Genomic DNA, 20,436 nt, shown 5'->3' with positions numbered 1-20,436 from the left:
GACACTATAGTATACAGTTATAAAAGTGGAATGATTTATATTCACACTATCCAGTGTCTCCCAGAAGATGATGGGTTCCCTTTGGAGTCTGTTTCCTCTCAAGGATTTTTTTCCGCGTGTTGCTTCTTAGGGAGATTTTCCTTGCTGCTGTTGCTTCTGGCTTGGCTAAGGATCATTTGAAGTAAAACTTTTTTTTTTTCGGATTTCTGTAAACCTTCTTTGTAACAGTGTCCACAAATACATACATACAAATATATACAAAAGAGATATACACACATATATCACAATATATGGGACACTTCTTCCTATTTAGACATAGGGGCAAAATGTACACCAGTCCACCAACCCACATGTTTTTTCGAAGGTGAGAGGAAACCTGAGAACCTAATGCCAACATGCAAAGACACAGAAAATCAGAACTGCAAATTTGTTGCACCTGGCCTGTTAGTACATGTCAGAAGCTTTTCATCTTTTGTCTAATTATGATTTATAAATCTGACAAAAGTGAAAGAATGGCAGAGCTGCCAAGTTACATATGTCCTGCACAAAGAATCTTTATGCTGTTAAAGGTTCTATGGAAAACATATACACACTTTCTCAATTATACAGTGTATGCTCATCAAATAACGACAAAACCAGAAAACATAAACTCATTCTTTATCATCTGTCTGCTACTTTTGACTTTTATACAGAGAACAAAAACTGCGGATTTTCTTTTGGCTGTAGAAAATAATACAGCTTTGGACTGGGGCCAACATTGAAAGGATACATGTGGTAGAATGACTTATTATAGATAAACAGTTTGAAAAGCTGATTCAAATCAAGCTGTTCCCAGAGACTATATTAGAGCATTCTTATAGAGCTTGCAGAAGAATGGTGCGCAAGAGGAAAACAGGAGAGGGTGCTAACAGGTCCTGTCAAAAAGCAAGAGAAGAATTTGGGGGATTGACAATGGGTACACTTGTTCCTATGATGCCCTTAATAAGAGATGGGTGCTCAGGCCAGGAGAGAGTTAAACAGAGTTGAGAGACCGATTGAGGCAGAGAAGCAAAAAATGTCTTATTGAAAAAGATAAGCCATATAATCAGTGTCAGCTGGTGGTAATGGGAGGGGATGAGTACCATACAATTTAATATATGCAGCTGACAATTGAAATATTGTGGTTGACCAGTACAAAATATCTCAAGGTCTCAATGATAATAAAAATAGCACATTCCCAGCATTACTGATTTATTTACTTCTTTTTGTGTTTCCACAGTGCTCCACTGGGGTCACAACTCAAGTTTCTGTCCTTTCATATGCTTTGTATTTTGATTAACTATTGTCCACTCTGTCTATATAGCTTTAGTATGTCCTCCAAGTACACTTTTGGGGGAAAAAAAATGTCAGAATAAATAATCCACTTGCTCATGTTTAATACACCCCAGACAGCGCCTTGAAGCGACCACTAATGATGTATTCTGGACATCTGGCATAACTGAAATCCAATAGAATATGTCACCCAGTGTGGAAATTAAATGTACAGGGTATGTCACTGTGTAATTAAATGACACAACTTTTAATGATTAGCTAAAGTGCTGGGCTTGTTATAGTTAAATCACCATGTAATCATATTCTGTTTTTCTTACAACCACAAGTGGTGATGGTACTGTACTCCATTTTACAAAAAACTAAATAATCCTCTTTAAATAATTTGTTATTCATAAATAACATTATGTTGCTACTGAAAACTAAACCATATGTTGAATTTCCCCTGCTTATCCATTGATATGAGCTGCCCCTGTGTATAATTAATCTAAACCATTATCGCAAGGATCCTGTTTGTGTCCCATCTTCACTCTTCTCTCAAACTCATAATCAGTCATACTTCATCACAAGTGTCTAATTCTACTTTGGCCTTCCTTCCTGTGTATTGTTAGTTTTTTGTTTATCTCTTTTAGCCCATTTACACAAACATTATTCCCAAGCGAGAAGTAATGCTTTCAGCAGTCACATTTCTAACCATAAACAAATAATGATTACTCACCATCCAGCTACAACAATTATTTTATGATTAATTCATTTATAAGATCTGTATACAAAGAAGTAGACAATGGCATGAGCATGCAGCTTACGAAATAAACACATCTGTAGAAACACATGACTTTGAACTACTGTTATGAACTTGCTTGCCTTTTTGGATCCTGGCTCCTGTTCTTCAACAGAAGTTCCTCTACAATCCGGACGGTGTAACCTCAAGCCAGAAACCACCTTAGAGGGGCTTGGCAGAAATTACACATGACCACAAAGTGGCAGTTGCAAGCTTACTACCTCAGGCTTTCTCTCTAAAACCAAATATAGTAGAAGGAAGTGATCATCAGGGGTGTTTTTAGGCTGTAAGAATGCAAATCAACTGGCCAATGGTAGTCAGATATGCAGGTAGGTAATAAACCCCACTATGTGGCCCTGCAGCTAGCATTAATAAAGCTCTTTATGAGATGAAGTAGTGTTTTGCAGAAACATATTTCAAAATCTACAAAGCCTACATGCTAAATAATTTTTCAGTCTTTTCAGAACAGTTAAAATGTACAACATTCTATCACAAAAACTCTTAATATTTTAACCAACACACAAGTCGCTAGTAAGTGGTGACCAGTGTCCAATTAGATTTTGAGTCTGCTCATATAATCTCAGTGTGGGCTTCATTACAGGAACGTGGAACTATAGCAGTATACATATTCATAATGAATGTTCCAGTTTCCTCCCAAAATGAAAGAAAATGCTCCATAAACTTACCTTTTGTAATACTTCTTTTTTATGATAATAGATTTGAATGCAACAATGTGCAATTAAGCAATAATAAACACAATATTAGCTGTCTGTAAATCAAGTAAAATTCCTGTATATCTCTGCAGAGCTTCTAACTACAAAAAGAAAGCATCTCCAACTACACACAAACAGCAGTGATTTTGCAACAATGGGACAAAAAAGTCGAAAGGTCATCCAGGCTCTCCATTGGTTTAGGAAAAACAAAGAACTAGAAAGAACTGAGAGGAGGAGCTGATGTGTAAATAAAGCATTCAGAAAGACTTAGAAGTGATCAATCAACATAAGTGTCGCTGACTAGTAAGAGGTGGGTAAACTGCTTAAAAACACAGCAGGTCTGATAGATGGTGTCCTGCTGTGCTGGTCGGGGATTAGTTTTACTTCCTTAAAATATGGACATCAGATATCAGTTTTTAAAAATATACTTAAGAATTAGTGATTAGGAAAATGTTCTTCAGTTATAAATCTGAGGAGGCTTATCTCACTCCTTCAAGATGACTAAAAAGTATACACACACACACACACACACACACACACACACACACACACACATAAAGAGAAGCAGGATACACTCTCTTCCATAACTTTTTTATATTATTACACAACTTTACACATACAATGGTTGAACTCCACACTGTGTGGAATGTGGGAAAACTAAAAATGACAAAAATAAAAATAAAAAAGTATTTCATCCAAAAAGCATAAATAATATAAAAGACTAACTTTTTTTCTTAAAACAGATACATTCATACGAAATAATATTTTACTAATAAAAAAAATAAATAAGCCATCTAAAGGAAAAGCCATCTTTTCCTTTTTTTTTTTAAGTCCTTCGCACAGATGAAAAAGAGGGACAGCACTTCCAAAATCCATTCTTCTGTGCCTACTTTTCCCTCCATTGCTCCCTCATTCACATCCAGCACAGTAGGTCAATATAGTGTCCTTCAGGTAAAGTCTGAGCATTACAGTGCTGGCGTATTTTTTTCTCTGAATACATTTTCATGTTTCTTCATTGTCTGCAGTTCTTGTGTCGATATGCATGTTTAGGAAGTGAATACGTGAAAAGGTATGTTTGTGTGTATGTGTGTGTTTGTATGAGAGAGAAAGTTCAGATCTCATGTGCTGTTGGGTGAATAAGGTCCCCATTTAGACTTGCAGTGGAAATCCAGGTGGGTTTCTCTTTACAGTCCAAATTAGATAGGTCCAGCCTCTCCAAACACATCAATGGCTCGTCTGAGTTCAAACACTGTATTGAATCTGTATGACCATAAACAACAGATGAAGTCAATTAGTGCTACAGAAAATAAAAGAAATCTATGCTTAGTCTGCGTCAAAGGCAGCAAGCCTATCAAATAATCTAAAATATCTCTACACAGTATACCACTATACATATGCGGACACCTGACCATCATACCCTAAACAAATAATTTATTGATTGCACACAATTGTATAGGCACACAATTGCACAATTGTTTTGCTGTTGCATTACAAAAAAGAACTAAGAGGCCAAAACATGTTCCAGCATGAAAATACCCATGTACACAAAGCTAGCTCCAACTGTCTTAGGTCTTCTTTGTCGCATCTCCCTCTTTATGATGCGCCAAATGTTTTCTATGGGTGAAAGATCTGGACTGCAGGCTGGACATTTCAGTACCCGGATCCTTCTTCTACGCAGCCATGATGTTGTAATTGATGCAGTATGCGGTCTGAGATTGTCATGTTGGGAAATGCAAGGTCTTCCCTCAAAGAGACAACATCTATATGGGAGCATATGTTGTTCTAGAACTTGGATATACCTTTCAGCATTGATGGTGCCTTTCCAGATGTGTTAGCTGCCCATGCCACACGCACTCATGTAACCCCATACCATCAGAGATACAGGCTTCTGAACTTAGCGCTGATAATAATTTGGGTTGTCCTTATCCTCTTTAGTCCGGATGACATGGCATCCCAGTTTTCCAAAAAGAACTTCAAATTTTGATTCGCCTGACCACAGAACAGTTTTCCACTTTGCCACAGTCCATTTTAAATGAGCCTTGGCCCAGAGAAAACGCCTGCGCTTCCGGATCATGTTTAGATATGGCTTCTTTTTTGACCTATAGAGTTTTAGCCATGGCACGGTGGATTGTGTTCACCGACAATGTTTTCTGAAAGTATTACTGAGCCCATGTTGTGATTTCCATTACAGTAGCATTCCTGTATGTGATGCAGTGCCGTCTAAGGGCCCGAAGATCACGGGCATCCAGTATGGTTTTCCGGCCTTGACCCTTACGCACAGAGATTGTTCCAGATTCTCTGAATCTTTGGATGATATTATGCACTGTAGATGATGATAACTTCAATCTCTTTGCAATTTTTCTCTGAGAAACTTCTTCCTGATATTGCTCCACTATTTCTTGCCGCAGCATTGGGGGAATTGGTGATCCTCTGCCCATCTTGACTTCTGAGAGACACTGCCACTCTGAGAGGCTCTTTTATACCCAATCATGTTGCCAATTGACCTAATAAGTTGCAAATTGGTCCTCCAGCTGTTCCTTATATGTACATTTAACTTTTCCGGCCTCTTATTTGCTACCTGTCCCAACTTTTTTGGAATGTGTAGCTCTCATGAAATCCAAAATGAGTAATATATTTGGCATGACATTTCAAAATGTGTCACTTTCAACATTTGATATGTTATCTATATTCTACTGTGAATAAAATAGAAGTTTATGAGATTTGTAAATTATTGCATAGTTTTTTTTTTTTCACAATTTGTACACCTTTTTTGGAATTAGGTTTTTTATATAATTATATATATATATATATATATATATATAGAGAGAGAGAGAGAGAGAGAGAGAGAGAGAGAGAGAGAGAGAGAGTGTTATGACCAGGAACACTACTTTTGTGCTTCTGACCCACCTCTGCTGTAGTTGGTGCCTGCCACTTCGGTTTTACTCTCAAAACTCTGGGATGATGTCGAGTCTGAGTTCACTTGCATCTGTTCTCTGATCACATCCACCCTCTCGCAAGTACCCTGTTGCACTGGGCTGTCTTTACTATGGTGCAGGTGTGAGCCATGGTTTAAAGGCACCATCTCGAGACCATTAGGTTGGCAAGGTACCAGGTGGTGCTTTAGGCCACCTGGGAAATTGCCATTGGCTTTTGTGTAACACCTGGTCATAAACATAAAGATGCATGTGAGGTTTATTTTAATCATCCACACTGTTCAACTATCAGGGAGTCAAAGTTCAGAGCAAATTGGTGTGTCATAATCTGCAGAAGTCCTGTAAAAATCATTTCCTTAATCCTATCAGCCTCCAGTCTGACTCAGCCCCTGTATGTATTTTTATGAAACACAAGACCTGTATGCTAAATGATAAATCTGTATTCACCTTCTTTCTCATACACTCACTAATACATGCAAGTGTTCAAACCCAAAAATATAAATATACACTCAGCAACACACACACTTACAAAAACTGTTGTAAATAAACAAAATCACACATGCACACACACACAGCCAACTCTGAATGACTTCTGCTCTTATCGGTTCCATTCACTCCGGCACTCCCCACTGACTTGTGGGAAGCTGAGAAGTAAACAGTGCTGCCATTAAGAGTTGCATGGCTGCATGCCGAATAAACTGTTAGTGCTACACACACTAGAACAGATAAACAAGCCACACTGATGGACCTATGCCACAGTGTGCGTGTGCATGTCTGGACCAGACAGAACTCTTGAGACCCAGATGACTGGCATGTAGACAGAAAGAGCCCTTTCTCTCTAGCTGTTTTTCTCTCACCTGTTGTTGTTACAGAAGTTCTGGCAGTTCATGCAGTCAGAAGAGTCTGTCTGGGTAACAGATGTGTACATGCTTCCTCGCTGCCACAACAGAAACACAAATAGTTAGAAAACTTCACTTTGATGTTACGTCACATCACAACATATGGGAAAATTGCTATAGTTCGGTTTTGTTCATTAATTCAGTTATTTTTAACCAAACACTTTCACATGTTTACAATGTTTAAGCACCAAAGCAACATAAAGTAAAAAATGCTTTATATTATTTCAAATAATTAAAAGTAATCATTAATGCTCAAACAATGGACATATCTAAAATGCTATAATGGGGATTGTAGCTAGACCTTTACAAATCCTTCTGGAAAGCCTCTTATATTTAAATCAGATGAAATAATGTGTACAATCATTATAGACCCATAAAATTTATACATTGGTTACAGACAGAGAGGGTGTCGCCATTCTACTCACACTGTGCAAATGGTGAGGGTGTGTATGCTCAAAGTCCACAGTGCTGTGGGGCAGAGATGTGTCATGGGTGTGGGAATGTCCCAGACTGTAGACAGGACCTGAGCCATTTAGCAGTGTCTGACCATTGGGGAATTTATGGTGGAGGTGATGGCAACCCTGAGACATGACAGACCCACTGTTCCCATGACTGCCATGCAGGTTGCCATTGAGCTGGCTGGAGCCAGATAGTGTTGTGTACTCCATAATATGACCATTCATCTCAGCAGGCTGGTACAGGTAACCAGGAGGGTTGTACTCTGTAGAGAACAACAGAAGGTAAAAGAAAGATAGAGAGAATCTAAACTAATTTATAATTATAAATATTCAGGCCCCTGTAAACACATGACTTGTTTGCAAACCTATTTCTATCTATGGGATATGTGGGCTACTACTTTAACATGCACAGCCCAACGTATTTACTCTGTTACTTAACCCCATTCAGAGCTTCACTGTAAAAAAACATGGTAGTGGATCACTCCATAGGCCTGGATTTGGGACTCACTGTGCATGCTGTGTTGCTGACGGTTTCTCCACAAACACATGATGATAAAGATAAGAAGGATAAGCACCATGACTCCTAATATGCAGCCCACAATCAGGTACAAGACACCACCTGCTGAATAATTTGAACTGGGTGGGTACACAACTGGTGGAGTGATGGGCCTCTGACTGGGAACACCTGGCAGCTGGCGTGCTGTACAGATCGAAACAGAGAGAGAAAAGAATAAGACACAAGCTTGTCTGGCAACAACAACCATGACAAGGTCAAAGTCACAAAGGTTAAATTTTTTCAAATCCAGATGTTTGATGTGAACACTAACTGCTACACCTTTTTGATGTTCTGCTTTTAAATGCAGCTGCTACATGACTGGATAATTGCATTAAGTTGCAGGTGTACTATTGTTCCACTTAAAGTGAATGTATTAGACATTCTCATAAACATGACATTGTCATATACTGTGTATATTTATGCATTTCTTTATATATTCACAGCTGTGAAATAAAATGAAAGATGAAAGAAAACAAACAAGCATCTACTAAACAAAACTGTGCAGCAAGCTCTTTACAGGTTTAAAGCTTTGTGCTAATAACAGGCCGTTGCAGCATTGGGCCTTGTTTTGATTTCCCCAGGCCAGTATTAATAACAGTCATTAAAACATGACGTAAAGGAGATGAATCACAATGTGTCCCATTGTCCCAGACTCTAATAATCCATTGCTGTGTTCAGGTCTGTAATTACAGCAGTGGCTTTTATAGCCTACTTTAGTCTGTTCAAGTATTGCATTCCCATAAATGTATGCTCTCTACTCTCTCCCCCTCTCATTTCCTTTTTTCTCTCACCTTTAGTTTCACATATCATCACGTTACTATAATCACTCTCTCCAGCATCATTGTAGCACTGCATCTTGATGTCATAGGATGTCTCAGGTTGGAGCTGACCAATCATGTGCCAGCGCTTGATACCTGCAGGAGCGTAAATTGAAAAGAGCCAGGTTACTGTGACATAATTACACATGGCTGTCTCCCTACAGTCCCCTCCCTTTGATTGTCTCTTTCTAGCCATTTCCACTCTTTCTTTTTCTCCCTCTTTCTCCCTAGTCCCATAATACTTCAGACACATGCTTTATTCCAGACAGAGTCCTTATAAGGCAACTTAATGTTTGCTCTGGCTTGGCTTCAGTATACCCACAGCACTGTGCACACACTCTGATCTCAGAGATGAACACATACAGCCACTCTGAGTCAGCTCTTTAATCAAAGATTGTGGGACAGAGTTCCATGAGCATACAGCCAAAGCTTGGAATTAGATATAACCTACAGACATACACAAACAACATACAACAGTACACAAAAAGCATGAATAGCCGTTGAGGTTGGTGCCCTGTGTGGCTAAATTATCTGACTAAAAGTATATTTTCGCCAGCCTGTCAGTTATAAAACAGAACGACAGTTCTCAGGCCAGAGAGAAATACAAAAAAAAAGGGTCTGAATCATTGTTAACATTCTTCCAGCTGTGAAAGGCCTCTCTCACTGTCTTGAGTGTAGTGTTTCAGTTTGGGCCCATTAGAGGCAGCCACTTATTTAAAACACATTTTTTTAGCCTGGCTTATTACACCATGCTACAGGTTCACTGCATGTCAATAAGCAGACATTTACGGGGATATTCATTTCCTTTGCACACACACACACACACACACACACACACACACACAATATCTGTGCCTTAATGTCCACTTCAAAGCCACACCCAATTTAGCATGGAATATGGAACACAATGCAACTTAAAAGAAATCAAAAGGTAATCGATCCACATGGGAGCATGAATCAGCATGAAGAATGGAATAGCTGGTGTACTGGATAAACATTAGAAAATAGCTGAGTGTAAGAAAAATGAGCAGCACAACGCATGAATCTTTCATACCTTCAATCACATCCCTCTTATAATCACCATCATTGTCACTGTCCGTAGGCCGATAGTAGATGTAGAAGCCCTGGATGGGAGTGTTGTTGTTACTAGATGTAGTGTACTATGGAAGAGAACCAGAAAGACAGACACACTAGTTACCAAAACACTGAAATATCCAAGTTCACCCTGCCAAACACTAGCACACTGAGTCTGAAGAAACTAATATTCACAAAGATGATCAAATATGCACAAAGAAAGTCGCATTCAAGACCCAGAATCAAACTTGCATTCTTAGTTAATTAGTTTTATCCTTCATTTTCATAAAACAGAACACATACTCTCCCACTGCCAAGAATCTATAAATAGCCATCATTTTCCTCTGCTCTTTTGACATAGCACTTAACTTTGTTTGGCAAACATACCCACACCCTGTTAAAGAAGTCCAGTATTATTAAAACAAACCTTTTTTTGAAAATGATGGATAATAAGAAAATGTCTCTTGTATACCCAATGGCATTTGGAAAAAAAAATGAAAAGTCTGTTCTTAAATATATTGTTTCATACCAGCAGAGACTTGCATGACCAGGAACTACTATGCTGTTAAATTAAGACTTAAAAAAAAAAGTGTCAGTGATTCCTTTTGAGAACAAAAATAATCCGTTTTTGTCATTGTCATTTGTGTTCACTGTCAATACAGTCTAAATAATTTAAAGTAATCTGGATGAGTGTTTTCAAACTATTTCATACAATTCCAAAGTCAAGAATACTAATATATAATAAGTCCACTCAAAGTTAAGGTAAGGTACTGAGCAGTTTTACAGCCATTATAATGAACTCATGTCGGCCCTAGTTTTAAGCTTTCTGTGCCAAGACATGCCAGGTGCGAAAACAGTACAGCTGGTTCTATAAAAATGATACTATAAAGAAACTAAGACACCAATTGCACTGTACCCACAAATAAAGGGGATAAATCTGACAAAAATTTACTTGTTTATTTAATATTAAACTCAAGTACATGAAAAGTGTGTGGAAAAAATTATGTTTCTCTCTATTTGTTTATGCCAATGTATTACTCACAGTCCATCGCACCATGATCTGAGTGTCACTGACAGCATCAGTAGAAGAGATGTGAGGACCAGCCACGGGTCGGTTGGACACAGGTGAACTTGTCATTGCTATCTGGTATGGCCTGGAGGTGGCACTATGAGGACTCTCACCATAGATGTTCATGGCAATGACGCGGAAACGGTACGTGGAACCTGGAAATGAAACAGTAAAACACATTTAAAATACCTACTTCGAATAATCATCAACTGTGCCTTGGAATGATGCAGGGGCCCATGAAGAATATCCAGCAACTGATTGGGCTGAATGACTTGTAATTTAGCTACAGCAGTGGAAACCACAAACATACCATACATCAATTATTAAGTTTAGATAATTATTAACGTGTTTTAGTAGTCTCTTAAACAGAACGGGTTTAATATAAAAAACTAAAAAAAAAGTTGGCCTAAAAAAATAAATGTAATGCGGAATGAAAATTATTTGGCTTTAACAAAACAGAAAAAGAATATTATTGTACACAGTTAAACAAACTTTAAAAGGAAAATCTGATGTGTGCATAATGTATTTGAACATGAATGGGCTACTTTGTGGCTGCTTAAGGTTCGAAGCCTTCTAGTATGTGTTGCAATCTCATATGGCTAATGAAATACACAATGGTAAAATAGCCTGGAAAAAAATGTTGTCAAGAGGAAAACTACAGCTAAGAAGAAAAGTTAGATTGTTCTCAGTCAGATTAAAAGTTGTAGTTCAGTGATGGTGCATTTTATGTGTCCAATTTCAGTGTCTGTGATAAAACATTAATACATTTTATGTTAAAGTAATGCACACTATGCATGCAGCATATTGTCTTTGTTTTGAAATAAACTCTAATACTATAAGCACATTTTGGTCAATTGAATCTTGCTAAAACTAAAACATTATTATTGAGGATAAAGATCTATTATCTTTTGATTTAAAATGTTATGGTTAGATTTAGAAGCTTCGTTTTAGATGCAGGCACGCCACTGTTTTTGTTTAATACAAGTGGGTGTGTGCAAATCTACCTGCTTCTAAGTTGCGTATTTCCACAGACAGCTTGAGAGGTGAGATGTTGTCATCGGCTATGATCCAATCCACACTGCGGCCCTTCCTGTACTCTACGCGAAAAGCTGTGATTGGAGAACCACCATTGGCCCGTGGAATCCATGTGACGTAAACTGAATTCTCGGATGCCATAGAGATGGTTGGCCTATCTGGGGCCTCAGGAACTGCAAGACAAAACAAGGCTAAGTAAATCTGAAACCATAAACATGATTATTCGAGTTACTAGAATGAACATGAAAAATGGCCATGTTTCCTGTGAAGTGGAAACAGTTGACCATCAATCATGTGAAAAGGATCAAACACGCACACAGAGAAAAAGAGCAGCTAAAGTAAAATAAACAGAAACACACACAACATAGACAAACCACATGCCAGAGTGGAGCATGTACTTACTGAACGGGCTCTGGGCCATAGACAGAAAGAGGCAAATTGAGAAAGAGAGAAGGTCATAGAGAAGAGAGGGGGTTAGTGTAAAAAAAAGATAAGGCTAAATTAATGTTCAATCAAAGAAACTCACTCTCATTCACAAAGACACAAATCTTCATAACCCATACATGCTTAGACACTATAATAAATATTTATAACATGCACTCTCAATTACAGCCATTGCCAAAGTATTTGAATTGTTTGATTTTACTCTGTCAAATTAATAATTTGTGATTTATTCATCATAGAAGGTGTACCTCTGTCATGGATGACCACTCCATAGTGCGTATTGATTTTATCTTCGGGGGCTTTCTCAGGCAAAGACACAAATGGGGCCTTCGAGGGATTCTTATTGGAGGAGGAGCTCTTCTCTAAAAAATCACAAAGGGGAAAAAATGAGAAAAGAGAATGAGAAAGACGAGAGGACGAGGGGGAAAAAACCTGAGAGAAGTGCTGGGAAGAGATTGGCAGTGATTTACAGCTCTGTTATTCCCTCTGTGAACAGCGGCTGCACTGTGCCAATGCAGTGTGGAGGTCTGTATGCCTCATTTAGCCTTACTGACTGGCTATGCGTTACTGCACACAGTTGCATGTTCTCAAATGGAAGTGACGCGACTCTAATAATCTCTGCTCTGTGTGTCCAGCTGGATTATACAGGGCAGTTCAACTGTGTTTTACAGGTTTATGAATATACAAACATGATAATGGATGCTGTGATATAATAATATCCCATTTTGGATTGGTTTGTTTGGTTCATAAATATATTCATGCATTGTATGCTGTATTAAAAAGTGTGTAAAACAATAAGTTTGTGGAATAATATAACAATGCAAAAGTTTATATGAAGCCTATAAGGAAGATTGTGAGGTCTCAAAACAAAACGAAACTAAACGAAACTAAACAAAACCAAAAAAAGGGCTACTGCGTCATATAACTCACTCAGCAACATATATATGGTGACTTTAAAAATAAATTAAGTTCAGAAAAATTCTGTACATTTATTGCACAAAGTTTTCTTGATTGTTAAACTATCATTGTGTGTTATATTTAAAAAGAAAACCATTTGTAACTTTTATAATTTATACTGGTAGTGTATCCAGTAAACCAAACTTTCTCCCCAAACTAAAGTTAACTTATGAAATACTAAATGGCTAATACTGCCAACTGTAGTGTAATTAAAGGTTTCTTGTTTTGGAAAAAAATTAAATTAAATTGGTCTGAAACCTAGATGGCTTATTTACTGAGTTGACATTAGCAAGAATAACAACTTTCCAAAAATATCAACAAGACATGCAATTTAGGAGTGGAATAAGTTATGAAAATTAATATTTACTGTTGTAAATTTTCAAAAATAAATGAATAAAATAGAACAACCACTTCCAGTTAAAATTCAAATACGAAAAACTGATAAAACAAATATTTTGAGCACTAAAAAGAAGCATATACAATGACATCAATACTACATTACACTCTCTATAATACTCCAGTATTATAGTAAAACTACACAATAATGTAAATATACACAAGTAACAAACACAAGAAACTGTTTAATAAACATTAGTCAATGCAGGTTTGTTTAGTTATTCATTTAAATATATCAGTTAATAAATCTGTTAACATGAATTACACGTTTAACATGTTAATTAGTGTTGTAATGGTGATTAAGGGAAATTGAACTGAACTGAACTATATGATTTAGATAGTGGACATTATCACTACAGCAGTACCACTCTTGTGGTAGTGGAGTTTTTTTATTAGATAACACACTATTGCTGGAATTAACAACACAGTCCACCAAACACCAAAGAGAGTGAGTGGATGAATATGTGAATGTAATCCTCACCCTTTCCGGTTCGAAAGGTAAGCATGGCGGGTTGGCCCTCGCCAGCATTGCTACGTGCCACCATCAGCACCTCATACAGACTAGAAGGCTCCAGGTCCGACAAGGGGAGGCTCCTTTCACTACCGGGAACTCGTACTGTGTGCCAACTCCCCACCACATTGCCCATTTCATCCACCTATAGCAGCATGGCAAAAAAACAGGAGCTGGTGCTTATACATCAACATGAATCAGCAGATATCACATAGAAGAACTGCTGCTGTTGGATTTATATCAAGTCTCTGTCCTTATCTTACTTTTATTTTACCCAATGGTTTCTCAAAATTAAGAAAACGTATGGTAGTGCCTGTACAGGTCTCTGAGGATTGTTTTTTGTTTGTTGCCATTTTGATTATTTTACCATTATAAAAGCTTTTCGTTAATAGATTTTTTACTTTAGTGACAAAATAATTTATATCAAATTTAATTTATTGTGATAAAGATCCTTATTGAGCAGTTTAGCATAAAAAGAAGAAATCTGTTGGAATCACACAGATTTAAAACAAAAGCAAACAAAAAAATTTAAATGAACTAGATGTATATTTGATGGTAATGCTCTACATTAAATCACAAATCAAAACAGGTATTCCTAAACCAGATCAACACATTGCAGTTTTACCAAGTACATTTAGGTCTTCATTTAGCCATTCTCTGAAAAGTAAATAAATTGTTATTAGGCATGAATATGCAAAGACAAACATCTCTAGAAAATGGCTTCAAAGAAGCACTTCCAAATAAAGTGAAAACTTTAATCACCTTGCGATATTTAACAAAGTAGGCGTTGATTGGTTTCCCCCAGTCTCGCCCTGGCCGCCACTCCAGTTCATAAGCATTAGGTCTATGTGTTTGTGGTGGACTGATAATGATTGGGGCCTCTGGAGTTGGCTTGTCACTGGTCCTCTCTGTGAATGAACCTTTGACATCACCATCCGATGGTAGGAACAGCCCCTCTCCCTCATCACTCTGGACTTGTTGGACAGTCGGTTGCATATCTATTGTAGCAGCAGTGGTTGACGTGGTCTGCGGATCTGTTGAAACAGTTGTTTTGGAATACATTTTTACATTGTCTGTGTTTAATGTGTTTAATATCTAATACTGAGAGCATTAATGTTTTTAGTAACCCTGTACAAATAATCTCATTTTTACACAAAGAAAAAACATTTATCAGCAGTTTTCCTTAATATCACACATTTAAACAGTACAACTAGATCTTAAATAGAGCACTGTGTTGAGGACAATAGTTCCTACATGGCGATCCAAGTCTTTCCCTGAAAGAATGTAAGTAATCTGTTGAGCAACGGTGCAACCTAGAAAACGTCAGTACAGCAGGAGTAAATGCTTCAGTACCAATATGGAGCTCTTTCAATCTTCATTGTAAAACACAGTGGCCAGGACTTAAACGGCACTGCCCAATAATGCTTTGTTTATTATTTCTTGCTTAACCGAATACTATCTGCAGCCAAAGTGGTCCACCTGGGAAATAACAAATACTGGAAACATGACATCTTATACAGGCTTGGCAGCAAAAAGATGTAATGTAATGGAGACCAGTGATGCCTTTAAACAGTGTGTGTCTCAGTGTCTTGCTATTTAGTTAGATGAATAAATTTTGTCTAGTTATGTATCCACAAGCCAAACCTAAAAGACAGCTGTATCTGGGTAAGCAAAAATTATTTTCAAAAAGAGTTTTGATTGTACACAGTTGATGTAGAGCTAGACTAGAATGTGATATCTCTGTATCGCTTCTCTGTCCTAATTCTGGGGGGCATGGCACTGGTTTACTCTACAAAACAAACAACTTCAGGGCTTCTGACTGTAGAGCAAAAGCCTGGGCTTAAAACAAGTGAACTTGCATTCCACACTGCACCTGTAAAATACCAGACACAATCCAAGCTCTAAGCTTGCTCTGTACTCTCACCCTCCATAATATGGTCCACATTCCCTCCCTTTTTTACCTCTCTTACTCTGTAGTTTACATTCCAATGCATGAAGATGCATGGTGAATACATAGTGAGTACAAAATAGGGATGCATTACAATGCTATTGTATCGTAAAAACAGAAGTCAGTGTTGTCTGTACGCAAAAGTTAGATTTTTCTTTTATATGTAAAGCATAACCTATGCCCTGACAGCACTGGAAAATACTGAGAGAAAAAAAATTACTGCTGAAAATTTTAATTGTAGAAAGTTTTTCAACTTCTTGAACAGCTGTCCTGGCAAACTTTATTTCAAGTAGTCGATATTTTATATAACATAGCTGTGACTAAGCAATAGTCAAGAATTTTAGTCTAAGAATTTTGCTGACATATGGAAACCCTCAACATGAACATGACATACTGGCTTTAAAGATCCATGATCAAATAAGAACCTCATATTTATTTTTAGTGCATATCAATAACATCCATGCCTCCTTAAGTCTAAAATCACCAGGTGGGTGTCTATCATTATAGCCATTTTAGTCTAATAAAAGATTAATTTAAATATTTTTGTATGATTTTATGTTTAAAACGTTTACATTCATAAAATGTTTTGGCATGCATTATAACGAAGACCCTATAGAAGTCCCCAATCATACAATGAAGTTGTTATTTGAGCCATCGTCAAGATGTCTTTTTAAAAGTGTCTGAAATGTCAGGGAGCAACATCAAAGTCCAACAGTGCAACCAGAGAAAACACATTGAAACAAGTACAGGAGAGACATGTAGCTGAAACACCATATGCAATGCATTTTATCAGTTTTCATGAAGACTAATTAAACAAATTTTAACATGACAATCTGAATTAAAATATTAGATTAGTTAATACAGAATATTTATATTTATAATAATATAATTGCATAATTATTGTCATTTGTGTTTATTTATTTTTGTTTAGCTATTTATGCATTTATTCATGCAATTGCAATGTTAATGACACTGAAATCCATTTAAATGCATTTTTCATAACTCTAAATAAATGTAATAATATTATAATTTCAGTATTGCCACCTGACATTTTCTGAGGGGTTAAACTGACCTGGAACATGAGAGAAGCAGAAAGACAAGCAGTGAAAATTTCTGAGACTAATCTTTAATTCATCTACCTTGTACACTAGTGATGTAACCGAATATGAATGCATTAGTACACATTGTACACTTATTATAACACATCTCTCTCACCTTCATTCTGACTCAGGTCATTCTTATGTGCATTAATAGGGGAAAGTTGGGTGTTCCGTAAACATTACCAATGAGAGACTGCCATGACATCTGGCAGGGAAAAAAAGGGGGAGCGAATATATAAGGGAGTGGAAAGAGAGAAACCAGTGTGTACAGTGAAAGGATTCTTAAATCATTTCCGTTCAAGCACAGAGAACAACCAGTATTCGGACCCGTGTTAGTCAAAGGCTTGACAGACATACTTCTCAGCATGCACTGTGCTCAATGCATGAATATAATGAGTAGGCTGGCCTTTCTGAAGTTTTATGAGGAAGTCTCAGGTACTGTGTGTTACCCATAGTGGCACAGTCATTAGTGTTGTCACCTCACAGCTTCAGAGTCCTCTATTCGATCCTCACCTCAGCTGTGCATGATGTAATTCCTGATTCTCTGGTTTCCTCTCACCTCCCAAACACGCAATTAGATGTAATAAATATGCAATTGTTGCTAGGTCTAAATAAGTGAATGAATAAGTGTACTAATAAACTGGAATGTGTAGCCTCTACACATGCCCAGTGTTTCCAAGATTTCTTGGTCTACCCCAACTTTGACCTTGGATGGATGAATGTCTAAATGTTCACTACTTAAGAATATCTCAGTGATGCAGGTTATTGTCTGTATATTTTGAAACAAGTGAAATGTACGTTATGTTATTTAACTTTTGACACAGGCTGTAAAACAATTTTTTCGGAATTGGTCCAGTTTTAGTGGGGGGAAAAAAGGCAGAGCAGTTTTTTAAATAGCAGAGCATATATGCTATGAGAAGACTTATTACTTAAAGGCACATTTTTTGGGGGGCTGCAGTGATAGATTTAGCAGACAACTTACCCTGAAACATTTTTCCATAATACACTCCTCCAGTATCTGAGATGAACAACTTTACATAAACAGTCGTGATTTTAAGCCGACCTGCATTTTATCAAAACCATATTCTCTCTGTCATACAACCTAGGGAAAAACAGCATTTGGAACTGACCTCAGATGTATTTTTTTCTAACATAAAGCTTGCAAATCTCTGCCTTTATCAATCACGCTCAGAAATGCTGATAAACAGTGCTGGAGCAGAATGGGGGAGGTTAGAAATTGTGTGTGTATGTGTGTTTGTGTGCACATAGGTGTGTGTTAATAAGTGGAAGGCCAGTTGTATGTAAGGTTGACAGCTGGGTGGTCTGCTTCTCATCATAACCTTGTGCAGTTACTCCTTACATTCCGCTGTTCAAGAGCTTATCCACGACAGTACATACAAAGCTCACTCTCATGGCTCTGGTGCTGCCCGCCAAAGACCTCTCTGCTCCTGCAACCCTCCCCCAGCACTACTGTAGCCAAAAAGGCCTGTCTGCATCCCATAATCCTCCTTCCAGCTCCTCAACAGGGCCTGGCGTACTCCCACACCCCTCAAACACTAGTCTCATATATCCTTCCCTATGTCCCTCCTGACATCACTACTTAAATATAAATTGAAGAATGTTGTTTAATGAACTTTAGAACAATTCTTCTATAAAATAAGACTTGATAGAATGGCACAATAAGAAACTTTTCTTTATACTGCCGAAAAATAAGACATTCTTACCAAGCTGAATGCTAAGTCTGGCAGCTGACTGTGCCGAGCCAATCCTGTTGTCTAGCACACACTGGTACATGCCCTGGTCCTGAGTAGTGACTGAAAAAATGTGCAGGGTGGAGTGGGATATCTGGAGTCGTATTGAAGATAAAACTGGGGAAGAGTTGAAGAGCCAGGTGATGTTAGGAACAGGATTTCCTGAGATGGCACAACTGAACTTCACTAATGAACCAGATTTCACAACCGTGTCACTCAGACCTCTTAGTATAATAGGAGGACCTATGGGAGAAAAAGAGAAAAAAAATATCTATGATATCTCATTACATGGCAAAAAGCCTAAATGTATTTATTTTATTAACCTGTATTTTTGTTTACGTGATTGGGGCAAATATGACATGTAATATTCCACATGACTGAGCTTACCAAGTACATCCACAGTATAGTTGGCACTGGCCAAAGCACCTTCCTCTGCTTGAACAAAACAAGTGTAATTTCCTCCATCACTTATCTGAACATCACTCAGCACCAGATTACTATGTAGAAGTCTCATTCTGGAAGTAAGAAGCAGCTCTTGGCCATTCTTCAACCATTTAACAACAGGAGAGGGATTTCCTGATACTACACATTCCAGAACCAAGGACATAGACTGTTCCACTGTCAGGTTGACAGAGTTGACTGGATATACTATCCCCACAGGGGAAGGACCATCAGAATCTGCAAAAGGGAGAGCGGGGTTAGCTAAATGCAATCCATACACAGCAAAAAACAAAAAACGTATTCGTGTTTTCTACAAAGTGCCTTTGCAGTAATATTTTTTTTTTTTTTTTTATACAGCTTACTTTTCACAAAGAGCTTAGTGCCATAGGGCTCGACCTTGACCTCTCTGGTAACAGGATTATAAGCTCCACATTTATACATGCCCTTGTGCTCTGGAGAAACAGAGACTATCTGAAGGTTCCCAGAAGGAAGGATTAAATATTCATCTGAAAGATAATATGAAAAACATATTAAAGTATATATATATATATATATATATATATATATAGACATCCGAGTTATTTTCTTTTTTTTAAACCCTAGAATATTGTGGTATACCTGTAGACTCCTCTATCCAATTTCCCCGTATTCTGTAACGTGGCAAAGCTGGGGAATGCTCCGAGGTAGCTGGCACTCTATAACAGCAGTGTTCCCTTCTTTTTCTACTAAAGACCGCCGATTAGTCTGGCCGAACTCCGTAATATCTAAATGTACAGTGAAACACAGGTCAATGCAAAATGATAAAATAAAACATGATCATCATATTAACCTTTGGGTCTTAAAAATGTTAGTTCAATAATTATATTGGAGTGTGGCCAACTGGTAACATGTCCACTCTACTGAATAATAATACATTGTTATCTGCATGACCAATCAGGCAAGTGCTGCTTCTGATAATGTTCACTTCCCGACATCAGCCCATGCCACTACAGAGGAAACCTCCAGACTAATAAAGGATACTGCTAAAGAGGCACATGAACTAAAAAAAACTTCCTTCCTTTTGTGGCACTTGATTTGAAGTGTTTTTGGCCAAAGTGCTAGCAGCTCAAACACAAGCAACTGGTTTGGTAGCATTTTCTTGTTTTTCTTATTATACATCCATGATCGAGTGGTGGTCTATGATATGATATAAAAATTATTTCATTGGTTGGTGGTGTGATATACAGTGGATATAAAAAATGGGT

The 20,436-nt window shown here is 37.6% G+C and overlaps 1 protein-coding gene across 1 annotated transcript in view; it reads right to left on the bottom strand.

Annotated features, from left to right (window-relative positions):
• Positions 1-3,379: 3,379 nt before the first annotated feature.
• cdon (cell adhesion associated, oncogene regulated) overlaps positions 3,380-20,436 on the bottom strand; it is a 36,902-nt gene continuing 19,845 nt past the window's right edge. The window contains 17 exon segments of the mRNA XM_046864265.1: positions 3,380-4,062; positions 5,710-5,963; positions 6,593-6,672; positions 7,060-7,355; positions 7,601-7,792; positions 8,440-8,562; positions 9,521-9,626; positions 10,583-10,764; positions 11,614-11,817; positions 12,337-12,450; positions 13,923-14,097; positions 14,715-14,986; positions 18,725-18,994; positions 19,139-19,429; positions 19,555-19,698; positions 19,811-19,864; positions 19,867-19,956. Of these exon segments, the coding sequence (XP_046720221.1) occupies positions 3,914-4,062; positions 5,710-5,963; positions 6,593-6,672; positions 7,060-7,355; positions 7,601-7,792; positions 8,440-8,562; positions 9,521-9,626; positions 10,583-10,764; positions 11,614-11,817; positions 12,337-12,450; positions 13,923-14,097; positions 14,715-14,986; positions 18,725-18,994; positions 19,139-19,429; positions 19,555-19,698; positions 19,811-19,864; positions 19,867-19,956 (2,996 nt within the window). The 3' untranslated portion in view covers positions 3,380-3,913.

Source organism: Silurus meridionalis, chromosome 13 (genome assembly GCF_014805685.1).
Source record: "Silurus meridionalis isolate SWU-2019-XX chromosome 13, ASM1480568v1, whole genome shotgun sequence".
Taxonomy (NCBI): Eukaryota; Metazoa; Chordata; class Actinopteri; order Siluriformes; family Siluridae; genus Silurus; species Silurus meridionalis.
Note: the sequence above shows the minus strand (reverse complement) of the source record. Positions and strands in the feature narration are given on the sequence as shown.